Source organism: Onychomys torridus, chromosome 7 (assembly GCF_903995425.1).
Source record: "Onychomys torridus chromosome 7, mOncTor1.1, whole genome shotgun sequence".
In the NCBI taxonomy this organism is placed as follows: Eukaryota; Metazoa; Chordata; class Mammalia; order Rodentia; family Cricetidae; genus Onychomys; species Onychomys torridus.
This window is the reverse complement of record NC_050449.1, coordinates 31605226-31625721: the sequence shown is the minus strand read 5'-3', so window position 1 is coordinate 31625721 and position 20496 is coordinate 31605226. Positions and strand designations below refer to the sequence as shown.

The following is a 20496-nucleotide window of genomic DNA, read 5'->3' as shown; positions in this document are numbered from 1 at the left end:
CAAAAGTGATTGGATTACAAGTTCATGAAAATGCAAAGTATCTTTATTGAAATTTGCAAAATAAAAACAAAAACACCCATCTCAATTTAGTTTTTTTAAAAAAGGTCTTCCTTATCCCCCGCTCCAACAAAACCCAGCCAAGCCAGCAGGACAGGTTATATTAATACAGGGAGCTAGAGTGGGTAGCAAAGGACAGCATTAGATAGGGTGTTTGTACAGATCACAGAGCCAGGGGCTTCACTAACTGGCAGTCTCCTCCAAAGGCCTTGGAGGGTAGCCAATCTCAGCAGTATTCATCTGGCTTCATAGAGAGAAGCAGGGAAGAGGTGGAGCACCCCTCCCCTGTGGACAACACCCCCCATCTCTCACCCCCCCACCCTACCCCTGGTTCTCGGGTCCATTTCCTTTGTTTCTCCTTCGACCCAGACTTTAATCTACTGAGGCCCAGTTTTCCAACAATAAAAGGAGGTAGGGGCAGAGGACTGGAGGTCTACAGTGTGGCTATCCCCCCAAGATTCATTCCTCTGTACCACAGGTGACCTTTACAGGAAGGTGAGATACCAGATTTAGTCCATGAGTGCCTGGGCCATCACACAAGAGACCCAGCCTGACTCTGAGCAGGCACCATCACAGGCACAGCGCCCATACGGCTCAGAGCAGAAGAAGAAACCCCACCTGGGCTCAGAGATACAGCCTGAGGTGGGGGCCCATCTGTCCTGGGCAGTCTTGGTGAGGACAGGGCTTGGCTAGAGACACTGGGTGTGGGAGTAAATGTGCCAGGTCTTGGAGGAGCAGCCTTGGGTGGCCGGAGAGCCCGTGCTGAGGTGACAGAGGAAAGTGTCCCATTTTTGGAGATTGTGTCTGAGCCTTTGGTCCAAGGCAAAGTCCGGGGAGCAACGGCATCTTCCCTGATCATCAAATAAGTCACACATCAGAAACCAAAAGGAGAAAAGGGAATAGAAGTCCTACATGTTTGTCTTATTGCCCCTTCACACACATCAAAGCCCTTGCTCTCTTCCTTTAAATCTTCTCTTAGGAATGTGACAGCTACCATCCATCTTCCCATTAAAAATGGGAGAGGCCTGAATCCCCAGACTCCAGAGAAAAGTCACAAGAGTTCCCACCTCCTCAAAGATCAGGGACACCTACTTGATATCATTGGCCAGCTCCTCCAGGGTCTTGCTCCGGCGTTGGTATAACAAGACCAGTCCAGCCAGCAGCACCAACCCAAGCAGAGTACCCACAACTGCTCCAGTAACCACAGCAGCCTTAGACCCTGAAAAATTCTTGGTGTCAGAGGAGAAGACACTTATCTGTTCCTTATCCCCTCAAGTCCCACTACTCAGCTATCACCATTCCATTCCCCTCTTTTCTCTGTTAGGATGGGGGTAGAGGACTGTCAAGTAGAAAATGGCTGGACAGTGACCAAACATTTGTCCCTGCCTTTGACCATGTCCAATTCCCAGTCATGATTCAATGAGAAACCTCATCAGACAGGTGTCTTCCTCTCCTGTAAAGCCATCCACTGATCATACTTCCTCACCACACTTACCCCTCACTGACCTGTCATCACTTCCAGGGTCACGTTGCACCGGCTAAAGCCCACTCTGTTTTGAGCCTTGCAGACATAGACTCCAGACATGGAAGTGGAAAGGTTGGTGAGCTTTAAGGATCCACGGACAGCATCTATGGATGCAATTTAGCTATCAGTCGAGGAGCCAACTTCTCCATTAAGAAAACATTTCTACCATGCCCTACTTTGGAATGCCCTCTTAGAGTCTCTGAAAGTCACGGCTTATCCGTGGCCTCATGAGCAGGAAGCATTTGGCAGCACTCTGGGTTCTGCAGAGAGGCTCGCTCAATGCCTGCTCCATGTCTATTCCTCAGTCGTTCCAACTGATGTCTGGAAGGAAGTGCCACACAGAAAATCAAAGCATCATTTTGACATGTGTTTCTGGAAGGCAGTGTGAGGAGAGGAGGGGACAGAAAGAACATTTGACTAGGAACTAGAAAAGCTGGGGTCTCAAACACCTCACGTGACCCTTGTGGGTCCCCACTTCTCCATCTGTAAAGTGGGGACAATGCTCCTTCCCTGGTGGGTCTGAGAAGATTGTAAATACTCATCATTCTCATCCTTTGGCTGTTGACTCTGTGCTGAAGCCCAGCCTGAGCTCTTTACCTGTACTAGCTTATCAAATAGTCACAAAAAACCTATTCTTATATAATTCTTAAAATTCTCAAATGAGGGGCTGAGGAAATAGTTCAGTAAAGTGATGGCCAGCCATCCTAGCCAAATCAGTAAATCTAGATCCCAGTGAGAGACACTGTCTCAAACACTAGAGCAGATAGCTCCTGAGGATGACATCCAAGGTTGTGAGCCAGCCTCTACACTTGTGGTCAAGCATGTGCACTCAACTTATATTTGAGGAAGCCCCGGGGGTTTAGTTCGGTAGTAAAATCGATGTTTAGTGTGTGAAAGACCCTAGGTTCCATCCATAGAACCAATAAAATAAAATAAATAGGTCCAGTGAAAAGTAAAAAAAGGGGAGAAAAAATACTTATACCCACACATACACCCAGCACTTGTTAACATTTTGCTATATTTACGCATTTCTTCCTATTCCCCCACTGACATTTTCAAGTAATGCTTTGGGGCCAGTGAGATGGTTCAGATGCCACACAAGCCTGGCCACCTAAGTTCAACCCTTGAAACCCACACAAAAGTGGAAAGAGGAAATCAACTCCATGAAATTGTCCTCAAGCACATGCCATGGTACACATGTTCACACACCCATCACACACACACACACACACACACACACACACATTTTCCATAGTTGGTGTGTATAAATCTCAGTTTAGAAATGGGGGATGGGAGCACACTCACAGTTATTGAGTGGCAGGACTGGAATGTGAAGCAGGCAGTTTAGCTCCAGACTGCAGTTAACAGGATACTTGGAAGTTCGTGGAAGCATCGAGCATAAAGCACTACACCTAATAGGACATCCTTCTCACCCTCTTTCCACATCTTCCTCCTGTCATGCCTACCCTTGTTACCCCAGTCTGTGAAATACCTCTCATCCTTCCCCATCTTCAGTCACCAGAAATTCAGTGACCTCTAGAAATTCCCTTACCTAAGGCTGGTCCAAAGAAGACCTGGGGGGATGGGGCCAGCTTCTCCCATTGGTATTGCGCAGTAGGTTTACTCCTTGGGGACTTGCAGTTCAGGGTCACATTGGTTCCCACATAGGGTACACCCTGGAAACTGCAGGATGGAGGAGCTGGAGGGACTGGAGAAGGAAAGACAGGTTAAAATCCAGACCCTAAGGACCCACAGGTTCCTCTCCCCCAATCTCTTTCGTCATTCCACATTTCATCCCCAGGTCTTATACTTGGCCACTGGAGAGGGAAACCCACCTGACCTCCCTGTGCCGGGGTGGGAAGGGATCCGGAGAGGTACCCTTTCTACTCACCCAGCACTTTGAGTTCTATGCTTTTGCTGCTGTGCACCAGGCCTGTGCTTTCACTGTCCTGTACATTGACAGAGCAGCGGTAGGTTCCAGAGTCTTCCTCCTGAACAGCCTCCAGCCTCAGAGACACGTTCCGTGTGGAGATAGAGTGGACAAGGGATAGTCGAGGGTTTTTTGACAAAACCCCATTGATATAGGACAGCACCTAGTGGGGACAGGATATCTGTTACCAGTCTGTGATACATCTGTTCACACACAGGCTCAGCCTGTCCCCCTCCTCCAAAATGGACTTCTTCTCAACCTCCTCACTTGAATCCAGCCTTCTGACCTGAACCACTTTTCATTTACCCATCTTCCTACCTATCCGCTCACAATGCCTGGCCGCTCTCCTTTCCCATGTGGACTATCTCACAGCTTTTATGGTGGCTTTTTAGGTGAAATGTAGTGGGAGAAGAAGGGGAAATGCAAGAGGAAGTGTATATGGAAGAAACAGATTGTAGACTGTAAGATGTAAATGCTCTACTGTTAAAGGGCACATCTTTCAAAAAAGAGAAAAGATTTTTATTTCTTAATGTAAAAAGGTATGGCTGGCCGGGTGGTGGTGACGTTTGCCTTTAATTCCAGCACTCAAAAGACAGAGGCAGATCTCTGAGTTCAAGGCCAGCCTGGTCTACATAGTGAATTCCAGGACAGCCAGGGCGACACAGATGAAGCCTGTGTGTGTGTGTGCTGGGGGGTGGGGGTAGGGTATGCCTGGGAGAGATGACTCAGTCTCTGAATGTGCTTGTCCTGCAAGCAGGAAGATCTTTAAAAAATCAAAACAACCAAAAAAACCCTAGCAAGGTAGAGCACTTATAACCCCAAATCTGGAAAGCCACAAACAAGGAGTCTCTCAGACTAGCCCACTGGGTGCACCCCAAGCCTAGTGTGAGGCCCTCTCTCAAAAATAACATAGATAGTGCCTGAAGAATAACACCCAAGCTTGACTTCTGGCTTTTACATGTGTGTGCACATGAGCATGTACACACATGTACAAACATCAACACACACACACACACACACACACACACACACACACACACACACACGCGCGCGCGCACGAACATGTACAAAAAAATGTCAATAGGGGATTGAACAAAAAGGTAAATTGGTAAAGTGCCTGCCTCACCCGTGTGTGCAGGAATCCCTAGGTCCATACCCAGCACTGCATAATTCCAGCCCTTGGGAGGTGCAAGCAAGAGAATCGGAAGGTTAAGGCCAGAATAAACTATGAGACTGTCTCAAACAAAACAAGACCAGGCATGGTGGCACACACCTTTACTCCCAGCACACAGGAAGGCAGAAGTAGGGAGATCTCTAGGAGTTCAAGCCCAGCCTGGTCTATGTAGTAAGCTTCGGGACAGCCAGAACTTTACACAGAGACCTTGTGCCAAAAATCCAGAAAACAAACAAACCAACAAAAGAAAAGATCAAACAATTTCCTTGAATACATTTTCCAAGACTGTGCAAGAAATCTATGCAAGTAACAAGAATCTGACATCAGCTTCCGGATAAAAGAACCACTGAGTGCCAGTCCTCTGTAGTGGAGGAACAGAGATGCCCAGTGGTGGAAGGAGGCCATACTGCCTTCACAGATATAAAGAGTTTAGGGGCAATGTGGGGTTGGCAAGATGGCTCACTGGATAAATGCATTTGCCACCAAGTCTGATGATCTGAGTTCAATCCCTGGAACACATATAGAGACAGGAGAAAAATGCTGATTCCTGAAAGTTGTTCTCTGACCTCTGTACTAGCACCATGGCACACAAGCCCACACATACACAAACATTATGATGATGATGGGGGAAGAGGGGGCTGGAAGGCAAGTGGATCCAGGAAGAGATGTGGCCTGTATCGACAACATCTCAAGTCCAGAAAATGCCTACACACAGCACATGTGGAGCTTTTAAAATTGATGATGCATGCTGCCCCTGTCTTTAATCTCAGTGTTCAGGAGGCAGAGGCAGGCAGGCCTCTGTGAGTTTGGAGGCCAGATGGGTATATAGGGTGAGACCGGGTCTCCAAAAAGAAAAAGCTTGTGTTTCTTCAATTCTCAGCCCTACACCCCACCCCACCCCCAACACACACACACCTGCCTGTGCTTTTACCAGGTTTTACGCACTGGATTTTACCATAAGCGCCAACCCTGATACTGTGAGGCCACTTGCTCTTTCTTATGCCTTGTCCTGCACCCTCGTTCTCTGTGAGCTCAGCCCTACATCCCTAGGTTGTCATTGGCTAAGATTTCCCCCTCACCTGGTTTAGTTCCTTCCCTTCTTGTTCCAAGAACCAAATCAGGACGGGCACCTCCCAGGGCTGGGATGAAGACTCCTCCCTTGTCATCGTGTACCAGGCGGGGAGCACCACTTCCTCGCCCTCTACTGCCTCCAATTTGTTGAGGCCGGCGGGCACATGCAGCTCCAGCTGAGCCAGTGAGAAGGAAGCTGAAAACAGAGCAAGGAGATGTGATCTCCCAGGGCTAGTTGTCAGCCCAAGAGCCCTGTACAACCGCTGTCGCTGGGTGGGGTGGGGTGGGGGGAATTAATGTCCCTCCAGGAAGGGCAAAGCCTGGAGGAGGGACAGGAGACCTCTTTCCAAAGGTCCTGCTCCTCCTCACTCTGAAGTCTTGCGTCTACAGTGGGGATGGGACCACAATTATATGTATTCATTCTAATCCAGAGGTACAGAATCTGAGCAGATTCCACGTCGAGGAAGGGCGATTTCAGAAGGGAAGGTAGACCTGCTTTTGATCTACACCCCCACGTTATACACTTGCTCTTCCAATCTCTTTGGTGAAAGGCAAGGGAGAATGGGGGTGCCGGTCCAGGTCACCCGGACTCCTCACGCCCGGATGGATGACAGATCCGAGGGGGTAGGCTGATCAGTTACTCATTAACCACACAGCTGCCTCGGAACACCGGATTGCGGATTGCGAGTACTCTGCTTCCCAGCTCCCGCGCCGGCCGGCGACTAGGGGAATCCCAGGCCTCCGCTCTGTCCCATTGAGTCTGCTCCCCTAAGAAACCGCACGACTGAGACCCAGCCAAATCCTCAAGAACACTTTTGGGTTCCTGGCTCTCAAAGCGAGTGCCGCTGGGTTGCAGGGAGTTTCAGGGAGGAGAGTGAGGACAATCTTCTCACAAGTACAAAGCTTCCCGGACGTGCATCCTGCGTCCTGCATTCGGGTGGCCAGGGGTGTCAACTTCAGTTAAGGGAACACTGTTGGCACTACAATGCCCAGAGCACTTGCTTTTCGCCCTTTGGAGAATGGAGCGGGCGTGGAGTGCTAAAGCCTTTTGGGAAATAACTTTGGATGAGTACAGAACCGAGCCTGGGGACGCTGGCAGCTCTGGTCCTGGGCCCTGCTCTTCCCGAATCACAGCACTCCGCACTCAGGACTAGCTGCCACCTTGGGGAAGGTGAGCAGGTAGCAAGAGCTTAGAGGCCGCAGATGGTCTGTGTTGGCAGAATCAGGTGGAAGGCCCGGGAGACCCGGAGCCCACCACCTAGCCAGGATGCGCGCCTCCCCCATCGCTTCCGGGCCTCGTCTTAACTCGGGACCTCACCCCTATTCCTTGTCCTTCGTGGCATCCCCCACCCTTAACATTTCCTGGCGGGTCCCGGTGGTAGGAGCAGGAAACTTGCGCCTGCCGATAAGGCAGAAGACAATGAAGCCGGGGCCGCTAGACCGGAGGCTCTGCAGGAGAAAACAACCCCGCCTTGAGAAGCTCCACTTCCCCCAGGGACTCCGCCTACTGTCGCACCTGGAGACTCCAGGCGGCGCGGCTCCTGCTAGCCTTCGCAGAAACATTTGCTGTAAGGCTAGTTAAGACCGGGAATTGTCTTCACCCAGATGGACTCGAGCGTCGCTCGCCAAGGGTGCTTTATCCACCTCCTCCAGGTTTTGCATTTGTAGTTTGCAAAGTGAGGGGCAGGGGGGTGGGGGACGGGAGTGAGATGCAGCGATAGACACACTTATTCCTTCAGTGAGAAACTAGGAATGTAAGAGGTCCTAAAACTTCCCAGCCTTCTCCTCTGGCGTCTCTTGGAGCGGAAGACCCCTAATTGGTCAGACCATTTGGTAACTGGGTGCCACAGGAGAAAAATGAGGAGTTGCTGGGTTCCAATGAAGAACTCTGGAGCAGCTCAAGAATAGCATCATTTGGCCCGATCTGAGACCCGAGAGAACAGGCGAAGGGCCTAAGAAGAGCGAATGGGCCCTGCTCCCCAGGGCTACTATTTTTAGTCTTCCTCTTTCTCTGAGAAACTCCCCTTGTGGGCTTCTCACGCTCCAGGGGCAGCTCTGAGCCACGAAAGAGCACTTGGAGCAGGATGGCCTGGTTGCCTTGTGCCTTCCCCAGGAGCAGCTAGCACATTTAACCCTCCAGAGGCCAACAAGGGCAAACTTCATGCCAACAGCAACAACTTAGGCTCTGGCTCTTTGATATGACAAACTAAGACGCAAGGCTGAAAGAAAGAAATGCGTGCGTGTGTGTGTGTGGGGGGGGACCACGGGTGACCTGCAGAGGATGCCTGTGATGCCCAGGCACCCAATATAGGTTTTTCCTCCCTTGCTTCGGAACTGACACTGCCCCTTCCAACACAAGAAGGGCCAAGTTGAGGAAGAAATCAGAAAAGAAACAGCAGCTGAAGTTGAAGATGCAGAAGTAGAGCGGAGAAGCTGAAGGAGCAGGAAGCTCTCGAAGCTTTGGACTGGCGAGGGAGGCCAGAAGCTCATGAGACTCCTATCTGGGGACCTTAAGATTTCATGCCTTCCACACTACTAGCACACAGACTGAAAGAGACCGTGGTCAGGGACAAAGAGGTCCCCATCAATGCCACTGAATTTTACTCTACCTTCTTTAGGGTTTGCTTGCTCCGGCATCCTGTAGCCTGAGAAATGGGTTAAAGCAGAAGATGATACCAAACCCAGATAGCAAAACGGCCCAGGGGATAGCTAACAATGGACTTGGTTTCTACTGAGTCTCTTCTCTCCAGATAGAGCACTGGGTCACCGTCAACTCGGGCTAGATGTCCTAGGAAGCTCTCCCAAGCACTTGATTCAGGAGATTCCTTCCTCGTGGACACTTCAGCACCCTCTCTGTTTTCCCTGTTCCTTGGGATCTGAGAAAAGATAAGGATGATGGTAGACCTGAGAATGTGCTGTGCGACTAGTCTCAGAATTTGACCTCTTTCCGAATTTCCTGTGTCCAAATAACCTCATGGTCAGGCTTTGGGGGCATCTCCTTTGATTTCCAGGGCAGGAAGCAGGAGGGAAAGAAGGGACTTGGTGGGGGAAATGCTGTGACGTGAAGTACTGACTTGAAGTACTTGCGTCAAGGCTGCCGACCAGATATTCCCCCAGGGATCTTCCATATCAGCTTGAATGTGTGTGTGTGTGTGTGTGTGTGTGTGTGTGTGTGTGTGTGTGTGCTGGAATTAAGTCTTTAAGCTCTTTAGTCACTGTTTCATCCAGCGCCTCAGCTTATCCAGCTGTGATGAGTGGGGGAGACCGGAATAACTCCCATAACTCATCCCAGGGGTCTTGTCTGGAGAGGCCCTTCTCCCCTTCCCCAACACCACACCCTACACCAAAGTTGGGAGCTGTTCTGGCCATAGAAAGGAGAACACACAGCACCAACCCTGGACACCCTGAAGTGGACGGTGATGAAGAAAGACAAGAATGTCAAGCATAAGTCCGGTCACAACCACTCCCCCATAGTCCTCCCTAGGCTCGGATCTATCTGATCAAAGACCCTCCACGCCCGAGGTTTGACTCACCGAGGGTACTCAGTCCCAGGAACAAAACCCGCAGCAAGCTGGTCTCGGGGGTTCCAGCCGGAATAATCATGGCCCTCCGTGGCCCAGAGTCCTCAAGACAGTTGGGGGCCCACACTGCCTACAGGTGCTATGGTGAGCGGCGGCGGCAACTCAGATGTGCACAGGAACCAGGCTACAGACAAGGGTGGCTCCAGCCCAAGTCTGCGGGTGTGCGGATGGAGAGGTGGGGTGGGGACCAACTGGACATGGGGCGGGGCATTCAAAGGGGTGGAGAGGTCACCGTCCTGACGGGCGCGGCGCGCTAGTGACCCGCAGCGGGGGAGGAGAGCTCTCTCCGGGCTCCGAGGGCCGGATCCCGCTGCCTCTACCCGTTTACTCTACAGACTGAGGTTGGCGAGGTCGTGGGACCCCGGGAGCCAGCCCTGGGAGGCATACACACCTTCGGCGCCGGTGTCGGGCATTGAGGTGTCAAAGGAGGCATGGGGGACTAACCTACGTCTCGGAGCCACCCTCACCCGACACTAAAAGCCCAGCGGCTGCCGCCCGAACGGCCCGCTCCAAGCCTGGGGTGCCGCGTCCTCAGCCTAAGCAGGGCGACCTTCTCGGAGGAAGAAGGGAGCCTTGCGGTGTACGGAGTGCGAGGTCAGGTGGGCCAGGCGCAGCTGCCGAGGTGGGGATTCGAACTTCCGCCCAGCTTCCTCTCAGCCCTGCTCAGGCTTGATGCTTCGGGCGAGGAAGTCCAAGATAGCCCGACAACCACAGGCCTTCCTTCTCCCAGGGCGAGAGAGGGGCGGGTTCTCCAGGGCTCCAGAAACTGAGCCCCGAGGGAGTGCCGGCCCCTTGCCTCATTGCTGCAAACAGGGAAGACTGGTACAAGGAAACTGAGCGGGGAAACTGAGGCGACTGTCCCCAGCTCCTCATCCATGGGCTGCTCATAGGCTTAATGCTGACTGGGGGGTTGGGGCAGCTGCGCGGGGCGGGGTGGGGGCGCGTGTATAAATTTCCTTCCCTTCTGTACAGCTGCTGGTGTCTTCGCTCCTGCTCATCCTTGCAGTGAACGGCTTAGGCTGGCTCTGATCCTTTAATTCCCGGGACTAGATCTTTCCTCTATGAATTTAATTTCAACCCCACACCCCTCCCACGCCATTCGGTGGAGGCACCTCTGCGCCCTCTGACGGTCGAAGAGGCACCTCTGACGCACCGGTTCTTGCCTTTGCCCGACAGCCAAGAAATAACTGGAAAAGATGCTCCAAATTATTTGAGCAGAGCTTCACCACTGAACAAAGTTACGGAGAGCAGAGGCATAACCACGGATGCCTGGCGTGGCCTGTTCTGAGGAACAGACTGTCTGGTAGAAGACGCGAGCCGGGCCTCCTCAGCAGCACACACTCCACCGCTCCAGCATTGGGCAATGGCTTTTCCGACCTGTAGAACCCCTATAACTTTCCCCCAGTGCAGCCAGCCTGGCGCCTCTTCAAATACCCGTCATGCAGTGGCTCTACGAAATGCCTGCACAAACACTAGACTGCTCCTGACATCTCTGGAATCTACCTCTTGGCAGCTCAGCCAAGTGCAGAGACCTTCAAACTTTGGGACTATCAAAGAGGGGCTGGCTTAGTTTTCCTCGTCTATCAAATTCAAATTTCTCTAGATTTCAGAACACTATAAGTATTTTTCTAAAAACATGTATGAGCATTTTGCTTGCACAGATTGTGCACAGCGTATCCAGTGCTGTAGAGGCCAGAAGAGGGTGTTGGACGCCCTGGAACTGGAGTTGTAGTCTGTTTTTAGCTGCTATTTGAGTGTATCAAACCCCTGTGCTCTGGAAGAGCAGCAAGTGCTCTTAGCCTCTGAGCCATCTCTCCTGCTCCATAAAACTCCTCTTGCAGAAAGTCCTCATTTGTTTCTGGACCAGGGTTGTCACGCTAAATAACTCCTCCCAGGAAAAGGGAGTACAAAGCCGCCGATCCAGCCCAGTGACACTGACGCATCTGATGACTCAGGTGTGCCCATCCCAGTCCAAAAGCTGCTTGCCAAACAGCTTACCTCCAGTAAGGGATCTAACGGGAGTGACTGTATCCATGTGACACAGATGCAGCCTCCTCAGGCTTTTACCAAAAGGAATTTCCCTCACTGCCCCCTATTCCAACCACTTCTGACCTCAATGAAGTCAAGATGTGAACATGGAAGCTCTATTACATCCCACAAGCTCTGGCTCACTTTTTAGGGTAGACAGTTCTCTGCTGTGTAAAAGTCGATGTTAAAACACACCTGTGCTAAGAACTGCTTACATAAATATTTGATGTGTGCAAGCCTAGTTCACAACTTCATACGTTTCTCTCAACCACACTTCTCAGATCTGAAGAATTTATAATCTGGGCTGGAGAGATAGATTGGGCAGAGAACAAAGGTTTGATTTCCAGCTTCCACATGGTTTACAACCATCCAGAACTCCAATATTAGGGGATCTGATGCTGTCTTCTGACCTCCAAGCACATGTGTGGGACATATACATACATGTAAGCAAAACACTCATACATGTAAAAAAATTAAATAAACAACAACAAAAAAAGAATTCTGAAAGTCTTTCAGAAACATTTAACTATAAGGCCGACATCCCTCCTGGATCAGATAAAAGGCATACTTAAGACCTCAATTAGTCCACTTGTTTTTAGCAATGCTCAGTTACCAGACAACCTGTTATCTTTCTTTCCCCCTAGAATTTATTTTTATTTTATGTACATTGGTGTTTTGATATGGGTGGCGGGTCCCCTGGAACTGGAGTTATGGACAGTTGTGAGCTGCCATGTGGGACATCACTGAACCCAGGTCCTCTGGAAGGGCAGTCAGTGCTCTTAACCACTGAGCCATCTCTCCAGCCCGCCTGTTATCTTGTCTAAACTGCTCTGGTCAAACAGATAGGCTACTCCTATCAGTAAGTCACTGTCCTGACAAGCCTCCAATTCCCAATGCTCAAATTTGTTCACTTTCTTGGTGTTCAAACCATTTCAAGCCAAATGGAAACTCAGGCTTGATCTCATCTTTGCCCTCCATCTTGACCACAGGAGTCTAACAATGCCACACTCCCAGTAATATGCAAGTAGACAAAGTCCTCACCAAATGTTCCTAAAATATTCTGCTAGTAACTACTAGCCAAGGAAAGGGATGGGGATAGATAAATTCAGTATTGTTAGTTCCAGATTGGTCAGTGGCTGTATTGGAGGGGCCATGTAGTATTCCTGGCGATGCTTGTTCCTCTGGTTCAGCACTGGTAATTATGAGATCACTGCTGTCTCATCATCCACACACCTTAGCCTTAGACCAAAGGCTAAACTCACAAGAATCTCCCAAGGCCTCTACACACACACACACACACACACACACACACACACACACACACACACACACACTGCACACTGAGCAGGTGCTGCGCTGACAGTCTCAGAATATTTTTACTCTCCCTGAGTAGCACCTATTTTTAGCAGCTTACATCAGAAAAAAAGGTAACTCCATAAGCCCAGACTCAAATAAACCATCCCAGTGGTTAAAAGTGCCCTAGATCACTAGAAAAACATGTATCAATTAGCCAAATGGTGTCAAAATAAAAAGGGGGGAAAGTCACTGATTTGACTTCACTTTGTGAGTTGTGGGAAATAATTTAAATATGCAATTTTATTTTACTTCTGGTTTTTTGAGACAAGATTTCTCTTTAACCCTGGGTGTCCTGGAACTCACTCTGTGGACCAGGCTATCCTGGAACTCAGAGATCCTCCTACCTCTGCCTCCTGGGTGCTGGGACTAAAGGTGTGCACCACCACCTCCTGGCTTGTGATTTTATTTAACTGTATAGAAAATCAGAGACTTAGGGAGACATCATGGGGATAGAGAGAAACCTGGTGCTAGGGGAGTTCCCAGGAATCCACAAGGATGACCCCAGCTTAGACTACTAGCGATAGGTGCCTGAACTGGCCTACCTTTGTAATCAGATTGGTATTCTGTCATCATAGAGCCTTCCTTCATCCAGTAACTGATGGAAGTAGATGCAGAAATTGACAGTCAAGCACTGGGCGGAGCTCAAGGAGTCCAGTCGATGAGAGAGGGAAGAGGTGTTCTATGAGCAAGGGGCATCAAGATCATGATGGGGAAATCTAGAGACAACTGAATCAAGCCTGTGGGAACTCATGAACTCTAGACCAACTGCTGTGGAGGCTGCATGGGACTGGATTAGGCCTTCTGCATAAGCAAGACAGTTGTGCAGTGTGGTCTGTTTAAGGGGACCCTGGCAGTGGGATCAGAATCTATTCCTGGTGAATGAGCTGGCTTTTTGGAGCCCATTACCTATGGTGGGATGCCTTGCTCAGCCTAGATGTAGGGGGGAGGGGCTTGGCCTTGCCTCAACTGAATGTACCAGGCTTTGCTGACTCCCCATGGGAGGTTTTACCTTTTTGGAGGAGGGGATCGGAGGGAGGGTTGGGGGAGAAGGTTGAGGGAGGAGTGGGAGGAGGTACAAGAGGGGGATCTGTGGTTTGTATGTAAAATGAATAAAAAATTTTTTGATAAAGAAAAAATAAAAGAAAGTAAGTCAGGGACCTAAAAGAGTTCTCATCTGGATCTGCTGCCCATTTAAAGCAGAACACCTGAGAGGTGTTGAGGAACCATTAAAGACAAATACCAAACTAGCAAGTTCCTGCCAGGAGAACAAGTGCCCCTTGACTACTAGAGACCCTTCTATGCCAAGTGTGCTAGCCTCCAGGTGGAGTGCTGCCTGACCCACTGAAATCTTGGAAAAGGCTTGTGCATGCATCATTGCCTAACGGACTGACACCTTCCAATTTCTTCTCTCATGGATTGATTCTCAAAAGCATTAGGATTGTGTTTCTACTGGCTCCTCACTTCTTTTTTTAGACACAGCAAGATGGCAGCAAGTCTTTCCTTTCAGTATTTAGGAGACTTAATCAATTACTAAGTGAAAAAGATGAGGAGTCAAAGTGTCTTATAAATTTATACTCCTAAGTCAGAAAAAATATCACTGCAGTCATTTTCTAGAAAATGTTGTTCCTAATGACCTCTGGAACTCTGAGAACTCTATGATCATTGATAATATAGAGAGAAAACAGAGCGTTTTTTGATTGGGCTGGTCACTCTTTTCTCTCCAGTACTGGGGTCTGAAGACAGGGTCTTGTGCATTCTAGATGAGCACTAGCTCTGGGCCACATCCCAGCCTGGGTTTGTTCACTCTTCCAGCAAAGCTGGACATATTCCCCACAATCAATGCAGCCACACTCTTGTACAAAAAAGCTCAATTAGCACACCCAAAAGGTCAGGAATTCCTTTTTTTTTTTTTTTAATTTAAATGGTAACACAACCATAAAAGTTGTACATCACATAAACAAAAGTCTTTGCAGGCAACACTGATTGGAAATAGCAAAACACTTGGTTGGTGAAAAAAAATGAAACTCTAAATTATATACAATAGTAGCTAAAGTTAATATTGAAAAACAGCCTTATTTGCTGTGGCTCAAGATTTACTTGCCATTATCTATTGCTTATTTATTCAAGGTCGTAAATAATACTTATAGAGATGTGTAAAAATGAAACATTGTGAAAAAAATACAATTTTCATTTCATATGAAACTCAAAGTATAAGTTTTGTCCAATATGGAATGTACCTATATTTATTTATATCAGGGCTCTAAAATCCATTTAAAAACTGATGTTTTCTTTTTTTAAAAAAGAACTGACCCACCATGCAAGACCTGCTTACTCAAAGTGAGCATTTCAGGTGAGGTCTGCTTTTTCTGCCCAGAGTCTGCTATGATTCCTTAGAGGTTGCATTGGTCTCATCGTGGAAAGCGTTCCCATGAAGAGTCTGATGGCAGCATCTGGATGTGGGGTAGTCTGGGTAATGGGAAGAAGGGAGAAGAATGCACACGCCCAAATCCTTATGAAGGATGACACTCAGTTGTTAAATTTTAAGGGGTATCCGATGGCCTTTTCCAGGCACTCAACTAATGAGCCCGCGGAAAGAAAATCCCTCTCAACTTCTACAAATTTGATATAGATGGATTTGGGGGAAATTCCAGGGTCCACAATACAGTTCTGAGACAAAAACCCATTAATACCAACCCAATCTTTACTGAAGGTTTTGGTATTTGCTTGGAAATGTAAAAACAAACACTGCTGCAGAGTCCTGACCTCAGCGATACCGAGGTAGCAGTAAACGATCCGGGTGGGTTCTATTTCCACCTGTAATGAGGCTTGTGCAGAGAGAGTTTCCAGGCCAACCTGGCCCTCCTTTCCTGGGTCCAGGGCCTGGCGCTCCACATCTGGTGAAAGAGACCTCTCAATACATTCTTCATAGCCAATGGCATAAAGACCTGGACTTTTAGGAATCCCTCCTGGCAGTAAATACTGAACAACATTCCCACCAGTTGGCTTGGAGTGGGCAATGGGTATCCAGTCAATTTCCATGTGCAGCTCTAGGCATCTAGCTTCACTAATGGTGATCTCTAAAAATTTGTAGTAAACATTCTTCCAGTTCATTTTTTGGACACGGGTCATAATTACCCGTCCCTCAGGCTTCTCGGAGTTGAAATACTCCCGAAGACGCTTGCCAAGGGGCACCTGTGAGCTGATCTCAGCATAATGGTAGCGGATATCCTCTTTCCAGCGGGTGTTATAGCCAATTCCAAAAATAGCCAGTTTGTTGGAAAGATGGAGTCTTGAAAAGTCTGTCCAACTCTGAAACAGTTCCCATTTCAATTGCACTGACTCCAAAATCTGTACAATATTCTGCATGGTGTCTCGTTTCCTAGAAAGAGAAATTAACCGTCAAATTAATTAATCAGCAGCGACATCTAACAAAATTTTCTATGAGAGAAATGTTCAGTGCCTAGACTGTTCACTATGGGAACCACTATAACTTAAAACACAGCCAACAAGAGTAAAATGTTACATTTAAACACCCACACTTCAGAAAGGCTTCCTTCCACACTGGAAGATCACTGCATTAAATGTCAGAAATATTCCATCAAGTCCCTAGAATTAAAAACAAACTGCTTTTCATGGTCTCACTGTATCAAATTTAATAAATATAAAGACTTAAGCTTCCAGGACTTCAGGAACCATGAGCTTTCAGAAAAGTGATACTGTGTGTGTGTGTGCCCTGTCACTTGTGTGGAGGTCAGGAGGATCTTTGCAGCAGTTCCTCTCCTACTTTTCCATGCCTTCTGGGGACTGGAGTCAGGCTTTCAGGCTTGATTACGTGCTGCCACTGACCCCACTCAGGATCATGAAGGTGTTTTGTTTTGTTTTTGTTTTTTGTTTATCGAGACAGGGTTTCTCTGTGTAGCTTTGCGCCTTTCCTGGAACTTGCTTTGGAGACCAGGCTGGCCTTGAACTCACAGAGATCCACCTGGTTCTGCCTCCCGAGTGCTGGGATTAAAGGCGTGCACCACCACCGCCCGGCTTGTTTTGGTTTTTGATTTTCAAGATCAGGGTTTCTCTTCGTAGTTCTGGGTGTCCTGGAACTCACTCTGTAGACCTTGAACTCAGAGATCTACCTGGCCTCCTGAGTGCTGGGATTAAAGGCGTATGCTATTACTGCCTAGCAGATTACGGATTTTTTTAAGTGACTATGATAACCCTAATAATAGCCTTCAGACCAAAGTGCCAAAAAGCAAAGGCTACTTTAACAGAGCCCCAGTACTGCCTCAAATAACACCTTAATTTCTAACATGGGATTTATGACAGTCCGGTAATTTTTACACAGGTGCTGGAGGAAAATAATTCAGTGGTTATGACTAAAGACCTATTACAAGAGCAATATGCCATTTCCAATTAAATGAATTAGTATGAATTCATTCATTACTACTCTCAAATTTAAGTTAGAACATTAAAGTGAAATTACAGAAATGTTTCAGTTATGACTTGCATAATTAGCAGATCAAGATAGAACATGCTTTGAAATTCTTGTTCCACAGGCTGCTTAACTAATGTACTGACTGATACTTCATGTAATTTACATAAATGCAATTATAAGTTATTTCTCAATGGGAATAGTGGCACACACCTTTAATCCCAGAACTTGGGAGACTGAGACAGGTGGATCTCTTTGAGTTCAAAGCCAGCCTGGTCACATGGTGAGTTCCAGACTACTCAGAGCTATGTAGAAACCCTGCCTCAAAAAAAAGGAGGGGTGGGGGGGGGGTCTGGAGAGATAGCTCAGTGATTAAGAATACTAGCTGCTGCTCTTCTAGAGGACCTGGGTTCAATTCCCAGCACTCACATGGCAGCTCACAACTGTCTGTAACACCAGTTCTAGGGGATCTGACACCCTCACACAGGCAAATGTGCACATAAAAAAATATCTTAAAAAAGTTTAAGTATGGCCAAACTTTGATATGGTAAGACTGGCTTATTATATATTAACTTGGCAATCAAGTTACTACATTTCCAAAAATCAATTATAAGTTTAATTTACAAAAGTGCTTATTCCACACTCACAATCAAGAAAAGGGGATTTGCTAAGGGTATTTTTTAATTACTATCTGAGGTGGGGGAGGCAGCAAGTGTAGGCAAGTGCTGGTGGAGGCCTGGCAGTTAGAGGCAGCTGTGAGCCTCTGGACAGTAATGCTGACACCTCAGCTTGAGGAATCTACAAGAGCACCAAGCACTCAATCACCGAGCTTTCTCTCCAGCCCTCTGCTAACAGCATCTTCAAAAGAGAGCACTGGTCCTTCAGACTTTCCTTTTAAAATCTTGGATCTTCTAGAGAGCTCTGAACAGTCTGGAGAGGCCTCACAGAAACATTCTGTGTGTTCTCTTATCTCCCTGGCCTATCTTTGCAAAATGCAAAAAGCTAACACTGTTTTCAGCTGCTTCTTGGGACCTAAGAGTGCCCTAAGTTTATCCTTCACCCATGAGTCTGGCTTAGAATCTTCCACAGTGACCAAGCAGGCACCTACATGAAAGCACTGGATTCCTGGGAACTATTTCTCTCCTCAGGAAACATGAAGGTACTCCCTCGATCACTTACACTATTTGATTGTGATGCTCTTTGAGGTAGATATGTACTTGGGACAACACTTTAAAAGAAAATTATCTTTCACAGCCATCAAATTGTTTTGAAATTTCCTTCTCTCTCTTTTTTGTTTGTTTTGTTTTGTTTTGTTTTGTTTTGTTTTTGTTGCTGTTGTTGTTTTTCGAGACAGGGTTTCTCTGTAGCTTTGCGCCTGTCGTGGATCTCGCTCTGTAGACCAGGCTGGCCTTGAACTCACAGAGATCCCCCCAGCTCTGCCTCCCGAGTGCTGGGATTAAAGGCACGCGCCACCACCACCCAGCAAAATTTTCTTCTCTTAAAGTTTTGTATGTGTGAATGTGTGTTTGTTGTGTGCACACCTGTGTGTGTATGCATGTACAGAAGCCAGACAGAAGAGGACATAAGTCTCCTCCGCCATTCTCAGCTGTGTTTCTTTGAGGCAGTGTCTCTCACTGAAGCCAGAGCGTTAGTTTCTTGAGTAAAGAGGCAGCTGCCAACCCCAGAGGTCGCCCTGGCTCTCTCTCTCCTTCGGTGCTAGCTTTACAGGCGAGAGCAGGAGCATGCCCAGCTTTCTTACACTGGTGCTGGGATCTGAACTCCCTTCCTCATGCTTTTACAGGAGTGCTCCTAACCACTAAGCCATCTCTCCAGCCCTTAAAATGTTTTATTGACCTCAGGCAGGACTACATTTAGGAGACGGAGTTGAGGGCAGAGACTTTTGTTCATTTTGCTCACTTTGCATACAGCAGATATTTAGAAAGCAAAGTTAATGGACTGACTAGGTGAATATTTGGTGAAGCATGGGTCAGGTGGTCACCTAACCCACAGATGCTGAGAGGGAGAGAACAAAACCCATCCCAGGGCCCAGATCCAGGTGTTTTTATTTTATCCAACACTTCACATTATGAGCACTAGTCAGACACTGCAGGGAATTTCAAAGTACTAAACTGAAAAGCAAACGGCCCACTAGAAGCTCTTTCAGAACCTCGCACTCCTTACTTGAGCTGGCACCCAGAGAAAGAGCAGCAGAGGACACAGCACCCCAAAGAGTCCTTCTGGCCTCAGCACGGGGGTATTTCAGAAGCTTGGAGCAATCTGGCACCACAGTTATTTGAGTAGTCCCTGAGAAGTGCCTACTTCCTAGTTTCTGAAGATGCAACGCCAAAAAAGTGCCAGGGCTTAAGACTAGTGACAAGTGGCAGCTTGTCTCTTCCTGTCTCTCAAACGTCAAGATCACACATGTGGAATGCAATACACAAGGCATGGGTACTGTGAGTTCACGGTTACCATAAGACAAATGAGCAGTGCTCTTCACTTAGCCCCAAACTTTAGTTTTTCTTTTTAATGGCTGCGGTAAGGAACTCACTGAAAGCCATTAAAAAGAACTGTGAATGTAACAGATGGTATTAAACTCTCAGGGGTAAGAATAACAGCTGGGCCAGTGAGAGGCTCCATCCTGGACCTTCTCAGTCCTTCCTCCAGGAGCTGTTTTCTACACGCATATGTAGGTCACCTAAGAACTTAATTTTTGATTCTCGAAGTGCAAATTATGAAGAATTTAAATGCCCCTTTGGCTTTCTACTGTTCCATTTAAACTCAAGTCCTTGTGGCTTGCCTTAGCTCTTAGTAATAAGCACATCCATACAGGAAAACACATATTTACATCTAACATTTTTTTCTTCTTCCTGTACATAAAATTTGGCACTTCAGGTCCCGAGTGGTAGAATAAAGAATAAGTAGACATGCTTCTATGGTGGTAAGGCTGGAGTTTCTACAGCATGCATAGGTACCCATGATCCTCCCGGGTCACTAAACTTAAGACACATTGGTACAAAAACGAAGCATCTACTTACTGTGCTTCTTCAGAAGACTCTTGTTTTATTTTTAATGTTCTCTTTGAAACTGGCATTTCATCTGAAAAACAAAGAATTTTGAAACATATTTTTGTAAGTGGTGGCATACATTTATGTGGATAAATAGCTCTATTTACTGGCCTCTACCAGACTTAAAAATATAACTTTATATAATGAGATGCAAACATTTATATGCAAGATCAGAAACTAGGCTCCCCAAGTATAAAATTCTTCAAGGTCACCAGTGGATTTCAGGCGAGGAGCTTAAAGCTTAATTTCACTGCAAACATGATTTTAAAAGAACAAGAATGAA

At 47.6% G+C, this 20496-nt stretch overlaps 2 protein-coding genes across 7 annotated transcripts in view; both read right to left on the bottom strand.

The window, feature by feature from the left end:
- Window positions 1-20: 20 nt before the first annotated feature.
- On the bottom strand, window positions 21-10160 carry Esam (endothelial cell adhesion molecule). The gene is made up of 7 exons (XM_036193464.1): window positions 9291-10160; window positions 5766-5953; window positions 3474-3675; window positions 3135-3290; window positions 1564-1686; window positions 1150-1276; window positions 21-908 (listed from the first exon to the last, which is right to left on the bottom strand). Exons 1-7 carry the CDS (start codon window positions 9358-9360, stop codon window positions 590-592), a joined length of 1185 nt encoding a protein of 394 aa, XP_036049357.1. The 5' UTR covers window positions 9361-10160; the 3' UTR covers window positions 21-589.
- A 4448-nt stretch (window positions 10161-14608) lies between these two features.
- The window catches only part of Msantd2 (Myb/SANT DNA binding domain containing 2), a 34504-nt gene continuing 28616 nt past the window's right edge, over window positions 14609-20496 (bottom strand). For 5 of the 6 annotated variants that reach the window (XM_036192260.1, XM_036192261.1, XM_036192263.1 and 2 more), the window contains 2 exons: window positions 20184-20244; window positions 14609-16101 (listed from right to left, as the gene is read on the bottom strand). In XM_036192260.1, coding sequence (XP_036048153.1) covers window positions 15249-16101; window positions 20184-20244 — 914 coding nt within the window. In that variant the 3' untranslated portion in view covers window positions 14609-15248. The remainder of the gene's footprint in view (window positions 16102-20183; window positions 20245-20496) is intronic. The other variant, XM_036192259.1, reaches the window with a different exon arrangement.